General features: G+C 44.8%; 1 protein-coding gene across 1 annotated transcript in view; it reads left to right on the top strand.

Moving 5' to 3' along the window:
- EVC2 (EvC ciliary complex subunit 2) overlaps nucleotides 1-12,232 on the top strand; it is a 128,466-nt gene that overhangs the window by 58,478 nt on the left and 57,756 nt on the right. The window contains exon 10 of the mRNA XM_069495558.1: nucleotides 6,016-6,340. Within this exon, the coding sequence (XP_069351659.1) occupies nucleotides 6,016-6,340 (325 nt within the window). The remainder of the gene's footprint in view (nucleotides 1-6,015; nucleotides 6,341-12,232) is intronic.

Below are 12,232 nucleotides of genomic sequence, written 5' to 3'. Positions count from 1 at the left end.
TGGTTTTTGTTTTGTGGTGTTGGAACACCCCGACAGTTTTCATCATTGCCACTTTTGACAGTTTATTCATAGTGAGTAATGTTAAAACTGTTACAACAGAAAGTGCCTATGGGATTGTCTTTCCTGTCGTCCCAGGCAACTGGAGAGGGTGAGCCGGGGGCACTGACCCTGTTTTAGTAGCCTGTCCTCTGGGAGAGTGAGGAAACTGCAGTTATTTCTAAATGCCGGACTATGCTCTGCGTTTCATATTTCTTATCTCCTTTAAGCCTGAACCGCAGTCTAGGAGGGCGGCCCTCATTATGCTTGTGTGAGGAAACTAAGTCCTGTACTCGTGTCCCTCAGCTGGTAAGTGGTTTGACAGCAAAGCGCTGATAAAGCACCTGTAAAGCACCTGCAGTTCCCCTCACGAGCGACACGTTTTCTTGTATAACTTAATAAATTAGCCAATGAATGATGGATGGAGTAGTCAGGTGAAGGTGTATTGGTTCCTATTCAGCTGAAACAAATGACCACAGACTGGATGGCTTAAAGCAACACAAATATCTTATAGGTCTGGAGGTCAAAATCCAAAATGGGTCTCATTTGGCAATAATCAAGACATCAGCTCTAGATAGATCAGTAGGGTGATAGCTAGAAAATTCATTCTAATTTTTCAAACGTAAAGACAAATATTTAAGGTGATGGATATCCCAATTACCCAGATTTGATCTTTATGCATTATATGAATGTATTAAATTGTCACGTGTACTCTGAAAATATGTGTATCTATTAGGCATCAATTAAAACAGCGTCAGCTGTAGGGGAAACCCAGTTCTTGCCTTTCCCAGCTTCTTGAGGCTGCCGACATTCACCAGCTCAGGACCCTTCCTCCGTCCTCAAAGCTGCTGTCATCACACCTGGCTCCACTTCCTTCGTCACGCGCCTTCTCTGACTCCTCTTGCAGTCTGACAGACCCTTGCTCTGGAGCTCTCCAGCTCAAGTCAGCTGACGAGCTACCTTAATTCCCCCTGGCCGTGAAACCCAATGTGTTCACAGATTCTGGGGGGATTAGAATGTGGACGTCTTGGGGGGCATTATTCTGCCTACAAAATAAGGCTTCATTAAAGTTGTGAAATCTACAGGGTGTCCCAAAAGTCTCCATACAAAGGAAAAATTTTGTAATGAATATTTTGTAAATATTAGCTACAATTTCCCGTTTTCCCTATGTATGGCGACTTTGGGGACACCCTGTACTTTGTCTGTCTCAGAGTAGAGAAGAAGTACTTTTGTTTTTTGAACTTGCACAACATTGTTTAGTTCATTTGACATTTAACCATGCACACACTGCCTTGAAGCACCTCTTGTGTTTCTTTTTTGCTTTGTAACCTGCAAAGCTTGCACAGGCATAAGTTTGATAAGTCTTTGTTGAGAAAATGAAAGAAGTGCGTGGAATGAGCTGTTTAAAACTAGACTAATTGGGTTGTGTCCAAAGGACACAAGTGCCATTTTGATCTAAGATGGCAAAATTTTTCCATGAAAAAGAATGACTACAGTGGATCCAAACCCACCAAATATATAAAAATCTGCAATTTCATAGGGGTACCATGCAGAGGCAGGGGGCGCTCCAGGTTCAGCTAAACGTTTAGACTGAAGAGACTCCTACAGGCCACACCTGGCCCCATCTGCTCTGAAGGTTTGAGGGCTGCGACACAGCTTGCTGTGAGGACAGTGTTAGGTACTCTTCTCCTGTGGGTGTCTTCATCACAGGTCACAATGCAGTGTTTTTTCTTCCCAGGTGACAGAGCTCTGGTGCAAGGAGATGTAGTCTACACCAGACAGATGTAGGAATCTTCCTGGCTTACAGCTTCCAAGCCCACAGGTGCCAATATCTCTTGTAACAACTCACAGGCATTGCTTGCAAGGGACATGCCCAGTTCCGAGAGTTACCTCCCTTAGGGAAGTGCAAAGTATGGCATCCCTAGTAGGCATTTATGGTTTATTTATAAGTCTCTGCTGTCCACATATAGTTTGCCAATCAGGCATCATTTTTACCATAAGCCATATTGCCTGGTAACATATTTGATGATCTTCCTCTCATGAGGTTTCTGGGTAAGAATTAACCAAAGCTCAGATTCTCAGGGAGTTGAGAAAAGTTTTGTTAACCTTCTGCCCTCATACTAAAACAAAACAAAACAAGCCAATAAACGAACCAATCCAAACTCATTTGTTACCATTAGAGGTTGCTATGATACCAACTCTTTAATTAGAAAACTGATAAAATACAAAGGAAAGAATCAAACATCTCTCCTATTTATGCACTTTATGTCAGAATATCTGATTTTTTGATGACAGTTTTTATTTTTGAAGAATCTCAGCTTAAAAAATGCAGAAGATATGATAAAAAATGTACATTTTTTAAACACCAATGAAATCATGTATTCGGGTAACAATTAGAAATGGGTGCTGTAAGGGTTAGGTGAAAGGTTGGTAGGAAACATTGTGATACAGGGATCATGTTGGTGCCACTTGAGCTTATGAGTCCATCTTAGCATTTCCCCATAGTACGAACCCGCAGGAAGCACAGAGGACCATTTATGCAGCTACTGTGGAGAACTGTGTAGATGCCCTTCAGAAAACTAAAAACAGAACTACCCTGTGATCCAGCAATTCCACTACTGGGTTTATGTCCAAAAGAAAGGAAATCAAAAAGATATCTACACTCCCATGGTTATTGTAGCAATCTTCACAATGGCCAAAACATGGAATCAATCTAAGTACCCATGCACAGATGAGTAGATAAAGTGCTATATATATATATACATAATGACGTATCATTAGCCATAAAAAAGAGTGAAACCCTGTCATTTGCAGCAACATGGATGGAACTGGAGGCTACGTTCGGTGAAATAAGCCAAGCACAGAAAGACAAATACTGCATGTTCTCACTCATACGTGGGTGCTAAAAACGTGGATCTCATGAAGGTGGAGTAGATTGGTGGTAACCAGAGGCCAGGAAGGGGAGGAGGAAGGGAGAATGAAGGGGAAAAAAGGCATATAAATGTATTTATTACCACTGAACTGTACATTTAAAAGCAGTGAAGATGGTAAATTGTATATTTTATTTCAATTAAAAAAACTCAAAAAAATTGGAAAACAAATTGACTAATCAAGACCTTAGATCTAATTACTAGTGTACAGGAAATACAGGAAGGAGGTAGAGAGAGGGACAGTGACATTTTGCGGAAGCCATCAGCCAAGTCCAGAACGTGGGACGTTCTGCAGGATGCATGGCCTGGTTTCTCCAACAAATCCATGCCACGGAAGAAAAAATGGAAGGCCAGGACGTTATAGGTTAAAGTGAACTTAGCTGACATCATGGTATTTTGTTTGGTTCTTGAATTAAACTTTTAGGTGTAAAAAGACATTTTTGAGACACTTGAGGTAGTTTGAGTATTGGTTTTATTTTAAATATTTTAAATACACTAATGGCAGTATAGGGAGTCAGACTGTACCACCAGCCTCTTAGGGTCCCAGGCTGGGCATGAGAATTAAATTGACATAAGATAGATTCAAGGAGAAAAGCAGGTGAGTTTAACATACGATTTATGTGACACCAGAGTTCTTGCGAGGAAATGAAGACCCAGAAAAGCAGTTAGAGTTGAACAGTTATATACCGAACCGGACAAACAATAGCAAGTTGTGAGAAAGCAGCTAAATTATGTGGTAAGGCTCCTGCAAGGTAATTATCTTAACAAGGTCTGTTTGTACAGAATTCTCTTGGTCTCAGTTTCCCTTCCTCGGTGATGAGAATGTTGGTTTCCTCCTAGTATAGCAAAGGCATCTTTTGCGTGGGAATTTTGTCCGTCTGCTTTTAAGAAACAGCGTGAAGGTCAGAGTGATCTTCTTATACCTGCTGGCTGGTTGATTGGTTTTTGCCTTTAACTTAAAAGAGTCAGTATGCCAGAATAGCACATTTGGGGGGTAGTATATTTTGCCACTCTTCAGCGGCAAGATTAGGTAAAATAGACACATGTATACATGTAAATAGATTGGTAGGTAGCTAGACACGTACACGTCTATCTGTCTCTCTGCTTACCTATCTAGCTCCTTGGCAGTTAAAGATGCATGCTGACGTGTTGACAGGTGAAATGCCAAATCTGAGATTTTCTTGAAAACGCTCAAATGCACATTAAAGGCAGTAGATAAAAGCAAGAGTGATAAATATTGACAATTTTTGAAGCTGGGTCATGTGGGAGTCGTGCTTGAAAATTTTACAATAGTTTTCTTAAAACACATATTTTTATAATCACCTGCCATTTTTTTTTCCTGTCGAATTGTCAAGGATTTTTTGACATTGTAGAGGGTGGGGTATCAAGTAAGGATCTGAATGTATCGCTGGGGAACTCTTCTGGAAAGCAATTTGGCAGGATGTCCCAAGAGGTTTAAAAATGTTGCTGACATTTGACCCAGTGATTCCTTTGTGGGAAACTGTACTGAGAAAATGACTGTGAGCATCAAGAGCTCTGCAGAAAGCTGAGCTTTCAGCAGTTTCAGGGTTATTTTGGATTTTGAAATTTGCAAGTAACCCTAATGTGCAACAACAGAATAGTTAATTCAATGATGGTGCATGACATGGTGAAATATTTTGAAAACATTATAAAGGATGTGTTTAGTTTTTAAATACCACTGGAAGATGCTGGTAGCAATGTCAATTGAAAAAAAGGGGATAAAATTGTACTTGTATCTATGAAAGTAGTTTGTATTTATGGAAAAAATATACATAGAAAAACTTGGAAGAAAATATAACAAAATAATGCCTGCATTGGTTTTTTCTTTTCTTTGGTTTTTTTTTTGAGACAGGGTCTTGCTCTATCACCCAGGCTGGAGTGCAGTAGCTCATAACTCACCTCAAACTTTTGGTGTCAGCCTCCTGAGTAGCTGGGACTACAGGCACGTGCCACCACTCCCAGCTAATTTTTAAATATTTTTGTAGAGATGGGGCCTTACTATGTTGCTCAGGCTGGTCTCGAACTTCTGGCCCCAAGCCATCCTCCCACCTGGGCCTCTCAGAGTGCTGGGATTATAGCTTGAGCCACTGGGCCTCATTGAATGACCAGCTCACAGTGAATGAAGTCTTTTTCTATTTGTCTTTATTTTCCATATTTTCTATCATGAACATAATTTTTCCCTGTGTATCTTTTTCCAGCTTTATAGAGGGATAAGTAATATACCATAAAATGTCACCCATTTTAAGAGTGCAGTGTGATGTGTCACTAAGTGTATACAGTTGTGCAGCCACCACCGCAATCAAGTTTCAGAACACTGTGACCCTGTGAAGTATCTCATAAATATTTTTCAAGAAGACTTTATTTTTAGAGCAGATTTAAATGTACAGAAGACTTGAGAAGACAAGGCAGAGTTCTCATATATCGTACACCCAGTTTCCCCTGTCATTAACTTCTGTTAGTATCTTACATTTCTTACAATTAACAAACCAATATGGATACATCGTTATTAACTAAAGTCCAGGCTTTATTCAGATTTCTGTAGTTCATAATCTAACGTCCTTTTTCTGCTCTGGGATCCCATCTAGGATAGGATGGGATTTAGTTATCATTAGATTGAGTTGTCATGTCCATAAATTGATTTTTAATTGGAAAAAAAGTAAAACAAACTTTATTTTTAAATTGTTCAAATATATTAGCTATCCATTTTTTTTTACGTTGGTCTCCTTGTTACTGTTGACTTGTCACTTGTTGACAGAGACCATGTCTTATATTAGTTATAGTCCTCATTGTTCAAACCTTACAGATTTATTAAATAAGGATATGCTAATTTAGTGACTGGCCTTCAATCACTGCATGGAGCAGAAGGCAGGGAGGAAAAAAAGAGAGGGAGGACAAAAAGGGAAGGAGGAAAAAAGGAAGAAAGCAAGGCCATACCTACAAATAATTTTAAACCCCTGAGCTTTGAGGAAACTTTGTTTTCTGTTGCAATTCCGTGTAATGAAATTCTTTTGACTTCTGTGTTTCCCAGGTTGGAGATTGCAACCCTGAATCGAGCAGATGCAGACCTGGAGGCCTGTCGAGCCCAAATCAGCAAGGATATCATTGCTCTTCTACTGAAAAATCTCACCAGCAGTGGCCACCTCTCACCCCAGGTGGAGAGGAGGATGGGTGCTGTTTTCAAAAAGCAGTTTCTGTTGCTGGAAAATGAAATACAAGAGGAGTATGATCGGAAGATGGTGGCATTGATGGCTGAATGTGACCTCGAAACAAGAAAGAAGACAGAAAACCAGTACCAGAGGGAGATGGTGGCCATAGAGGAAGCAGAAGAGTTGCTGAAGCGTGCTAGTGAAAGGGTAAGGCAGCTCTGAAAGGCAAGTGCGCCTTCCTCGCCTCTCCCCTTCCTCTCAGGGCTTTGTCATTTATCCATCCACCCGCCTGTCCATCATCCATCCACCCGCCTGCCCATCCATCCACCCGCCTGTCCATCCCTCCACCTGCCTGTCCATCCATCCACCCACCTGCCCATCCATCCACCCATCACCCATCCGACCATCCATCTCCCCATCCATCCATCCACCCGCCTGTCTATCCATCCACCCGCCTGTCCATCCATCCACCCGCCTGCCCATCCATCCACCTGTCCATCCATCCGCCCGCCTGCCCATCCATCCATCTGTCATGCATCCAACCATCCGTCTCCCCATCCATCCATCCACCCGCCTGTCCATCTATCCACCCACCTGCCCATCCATCCACCTGTCCATCCATCCACCCGCCTGCCCATCCATCCACCCGTCACCCATCTGACCATCTGTCTTCCCATCCATCCATCCACCCACTTGTCCATCCATCCACCCGCCTGCCCATCTGTCCAGCCGCCTGCCCATCCATCCATCCGTGACACCATCCATCTCCCCATTCAACTATCCATCTCCCCATCCATCCACCCACCCACCCCTCCATCCAGATTGATTTAAAAAGCATTTATTGGGTACTTATTGTCTCTCAGGCACTGGGCTAGGCAGGGAAGGTACAGAGAACAATGAGACATGGTTCTTGCATTCAAGAATTTAAAGTCTATGAAAGATATAAAAAATGAGACATCATTCAGCTATGTTATAATAGAGATATGTTTACAGTGTCAGGAGAGGTCAGAGCGAGAGTAGAAAGGCTTCATTCATGGCTGAGCTGTCCGCGGAGGGCCTTACAGAGGGCTGTGATATCAGAGTGCATGTGTCCCCTCGGGAAGAGTGCATTGAATAGACTCTTCAGTGATTCAGCCCCTAAAGGACCCTATTGTCTCTCTTTTTCTCTTCTTTCCTAAATTTATCATTTTTGTCCTGTAAAAATAATACGTGTTCAATAAGGGAGGCTTAGAACATATTCAGAGGTGGTGGTCAGCCAATGAGCACCCCTGAGCCTGTTCCTACCTTGGGATAGCCCCCTAGTTGAGAATTGGTTTTACATTTTTAAAGGTTGTAAAAAACAAACAAACAAAAACCAAAGAATATGTGACAAAGACCTAAGGTGGCCTACAAAGTCTAAAATATTTATCTGGCCCTTTACAGAAAAGTGTGCTGATTCCAGTGCCAAAGCCTAAAAGGAAAAGCCCTGAAAAACAACTAGTGAAGCCCATTTCACCACTCGGTGGCAGAGGGGCGTCATTCGGCCGGTTCCCGAGTTCCTGCTGTGTGCTGGCCCTGCGCGCAGGTGTGCGCAGCTTCCCCCTGGCCCTCAGATTCCGGGGTACACCTCGGCCTTTTGCTGTATATGTCTTTTTATGAATAAGGCGTATGCAGTTCGTGTAATTGCATATCTTGCTTATTTTTATTTACATCACAGCATAAGCATTTTCTGGTTTTATTAAATACTCCTGACAAATATGGTGTGTAATAACAGCTCCTTCTTAGCATCCACTGTGGGTCAGGCATTGTGCTAAGCACATTATGTGGAGCCGATAAATGTTCACACCAACTCAGTGAGGTAGGACTGAGAGGTTCCCATTGTACAGGTGAGGGAACTGAGATGCAGAGAAGTTCACCTGCCCGAGGACGGCAGGTGGGGCCCAGACGCTCCCAGGGGGCGTGCCGTGACTGCGGGGCCACACTGCCCCCTCTGCCCCTCTAGCAGTCGCAGGTTGCAGCCCTTGTGGGTACCACGTGAACCCATCCTATCCTTTGGGGCATCTCAAATGTTTCCAATGCTTTTGCTGCCAAAAGACTGCCCGGGGCAATGCTTTTCTATGCAGAGGCGTGAAGGACGCATGGCTCTGCAGCCCTCCCCGGGCCTCCCAACTCGCCCTCCCCAGGGCTTTTCTGCAGCCGCTCCCCCGCCTCCCCCCCACAGCTGCTGGCTGGCGTCAGTGAGCAGGCATCATCGCTGTGAATCTCCTAGGTCACTCTGTCCAGAGACAGGTTGCCTTGTTTGAGCCAATCTGCTTCCAAAAATAGTATCTGAGCTATAAAAGCTAATAGAACTAGCTCCCCTCCAGTCTGTGCAAGCCACTCCATTTTATAGGACTCTAGACTGCATCATAATCATCTGTAATATATCGTAGTCATCTTGAGATAAAATACATGAAAATATTTTGCATGTATTATTCCATCAAGAATTAGTTTTTAAAAAGAAAAGCAAGATGAGCAGTATCAGCTTTTTTGAGTGAAGTCAGGAATTCCAGTGCAGTCATCCCTCAGAACCCGCAGGGGATTGGCTCTAGGACTCCTCCCCCGCTCCTTGGATACCAAAAATATGCAGGTGCTCAAGTTCCTGAAATAAAATTTGTAGTATTTGCATATAACCTACACACATCCTTCTGTGTACGTTAAATCATCTCTAGATTGCTTAAAATACCTAACACAATGTAAATGCTATGTAAATAATTGTTGTACTGTTTTGTTTAAGGAATAATGACAAGAAAAAAAGTATGTACATGTTTAGTACAGACGCAACCATCCATTTGTTTCCCAAATATTTGTGATCCTTGGATGTCGAATCCACAGATGTGGAGCCCACGGATACGGAGAGCTGACTGGCATCAGCGTAGAGATGGGATTTGTCCGTATTCAGACACCTGTGTAATTCCCTGCCATTTCCCAGCGTTTCTCCGTCGTGAGGCCCCAGGGAGAGCAGTGAGGGTATAGACACAAAGAGCGGGTTGCTTGGGGTTGGAGCCTCACTGTGTTCTTCTGGAAGTCACATTGCTCAGTCACCCTGGTCTAGTTCCACAACCTTAAAATAGGGAGGATAATGGTGCCTGCTTAGAGGGCTGTTGCAAGAATAAGTGGATGCTTGTGTAGTACTGCAGTCACTGCCTGGCACAGTGTCAGCCCTGTGGGAGCACTAACCGCGGTAATCCAATGTTATCTTTAACGGAGCCCGTGGTGTAGAATATGTGCAATTCTTCTACCTGGAGGTGGGAAAACTGAGGTCCAGAGGGCAAGTGCCTTGCGACCCAGCTCCCTGCAACCAATCGCTGGCACTTCAAGGCTGTGTCCTCCCTCTGTGCCCAGCCATTTCCCAGCTACTTGAAGAAGAGGAGGCCAGGCCGAATCCTGCTCTGTACTGCCTGAGGCTTCATAACCCCTTTGTGAATCTTTGTCTTAAAGGAAAAGATTCCTTAAGTGCAAGAAGTCTTACATTTTAACCATTTCTGGAATTTATTTTTATAAAGCAGTTTTACAATTTGCCTGTCTTGCTAAATTGAGTAGAGGGAGTATAATTTAGTACAATCATAATTTCCTGAGCATGATCTCACGTTTTTGATGGTGCAGAGTCAACACTGTGCATAGCAGTTACTCCCGACAGCCTGCCAAGCCTTATGCTTCTCAAACTGGAATTCAGGTACCCTCCCCTAAGTTCTGGGTCCCCAACTCCCTCCATGGGACAAGTTGCTTTTCTAGGTGTTTGGAGCCAGAGTGTACACATGCGTTATTTCCCCTGAAAAGTCCCTTTTAATTGGAAAGTTCACTAGGGAGTTGGAGGTGAGTGAATGTACATTTGTTGACAATATTTAAAATATAAAACTTACTGTATAAAAAAAGCCAAATTTCCAGCTTCACTTAAAAAATGGGAAGCTTTGGCCATGTTAGACCCATATTCCTGCATATCCTTTGGTGGACTGAATAGTGGCTGCCCGCAGGCAGGGATTACCCTATGCTTTGCCACAGTCCCCAGTACTCCCTAGTGCCTCCCACACCAGGCCACCTCACTTGTTTCCATGCATGACCGTCCCTGCTTGGCAGGCCTGGGGGTGGGCATCCCCTGCCTTGCGGCTGAGTTTTCCCATCTGTGCCACAGGAGGTTGAACTGGTTTAGGGGTTGAACATATTTCTGCAAGTGTCTGAACTCCCCTTAGGAAAAAAGTGGGCAGAGGGGTCCCATCTAAATTTATTTGAGAGGGTGTTTCACAATGGCACAAATATATCATTTCCTCATACCTTATTCTTCAGCAGAGACATAATTCTAAACAAGGACAGAAAATTTTATTTTAGGATGTGTGTGTGTGTGTATGTGCTTTTTGTCTTAGCTGTGAGAAGCTAAATAGATTTTACCCCATTTTTCATTTCTATTAGTTAAAATAAATTGAGGTTTGGGACTTGTCAGATTCTATACTGTCAAAAAGGAAGGTCACTTTGATGGAGGAACCGACCTCACTGGGCACCAGCTAGTCACTCATGGCAGAATGCCTCTGCAGTGCCCACAGTCAGGGTCCTGTCACCCTCATGGTTGCTGGTGAATTGCATTCTTTGATTTAGATCAAGTCAGCTGTGAATACCATTTCTCTGCACTAGAGTGACTCAGAAGGTCTAATCCAATCCTTTTTTTATTAATCAGCTTTTCAAAAATGCTGAGTTGTTATTTGGTGGCACAGGCAAACCATGGACATTGGGATGGGTCCTGGCTGGGCCGGGGGAGGCACAGGGACGTCCCTCACGTCTAGCCCTGTGGCCGCTGCTCTTCTTATCCACGGGCTTTGCTGTGAGCACCTGTGGACAGGGGCTGTCATGTGTTGGCCATTAGATTTCTTGGGGGGGCTCTAAATAAATAATCCTTCCTTTTTCTGGCCCAGATTCTAAAAGAATTGAAAAGTACGTGAAAGGCGCTGGAAAGACAGAAAAAGACAAAGATGAGCCTGTCACCTCCATGGGCTTTTGGTGGCAATGGGAAGGGAGGTGAGCAGGGCTGTGACTTGGGAAACGGGGGAGCTGCGGACACCGTTTACTGAGCCCAGGGAACTCAGGGCGGTTATAGAACGTCCCATCTTCCTTAGCCTGGAGGAGCTGCGGCCCTTCCTGTCTGCTTCACAGCCCGACTGCCTGCCAGGCGCGGCCAGGCGCGGTCCCACGCCCTCCCGCCTCTCATGGCCAGGGCTGCCGGCCATCTGGGATGGCTGTGCCCCGCCTCCTGTCTGTGAGCACCTTGCCCGGCCCTGCTCCACCAGCGTGCTGCGCTGTCCACCCCCTGTGTGGTTTCAGAGCTTGGGGCCTGAAGATTTGCTTTCAGCACCTTTCCTTCCCTCCTGAGCCCCGGGGGGAATTTGGGAAAGGCCCTTAACTTCTCTGAGCTTGTGTTTCTTGCCCTGGAAAGTGGAGGGTGTTGGTTTTCTGTTGGTGGTAACAGGTCACCAACATTTAGTGACCTCTTATCTCAGTTCCTGTGGTCAGGCGTCGGGGCACAGCGTCACTGGGACCTCTGCTCTGGGTGTCACCAGCTTGCAATGAAGGTCTCAGCTGGGCCCTGTCCTCCTCTGGCGCTGGGGGTCCTGACCAAGCTGCACGGGCTGTCTGCAGCTTTCACGTCCTTGTGGGTGTAGGTCTGAGTCTCTCAGCTCCTAGAAGCTTCCTCTCTCCACGGACAGTTAAAAACATGGCCGTTTGTTTCTTTGAGGCCAGCAGGAGTGGGTCTGCCTCTTCAGGAAGAGCCCAGTCCCTCTTTGAAGGACTCACTGATGAAGTCAGGCCCACCGGGATGGGCTCCGTTTGTTTACCTCAAAGGCAACTGATTAGGGACCTTAGTTACACCAAGACACCCTCACCTTGGCCGTAAACCTCATCACAGGAGTGATTATCCCATCACAATTAAATTTACATTCACACTCAAAGGACAGGAGTTTACAGGACATGTATACCAGGGGCTGGGAATCTTGGGGTCACTTCTAGAATTCTGCTGCCCGCACGGAGTTTAGAGCAGCGGGGTGGGATGGGGCGTGGCTGAGTCAGGAGCTCAGTAGAGGCGAGTTTCCGTCC

Source organism: Eulemur rufifrons, chromosome 20 (assembly GCF_041146395.1).
Source record: "Eulemur rufifrons isolate Redbay chromosome 20, OSU_ERuf_1, whole genome shotgun sequence".
Lineage (NCBI taxonomy): Eukaryota > Metazoa > Chordata > Mammalia > Primates > Lemuridae > Eulemur > Eulemur rufifrons.
This window is presented reverse-complemented; position numbering and strand designations above follow the sequence as displayed.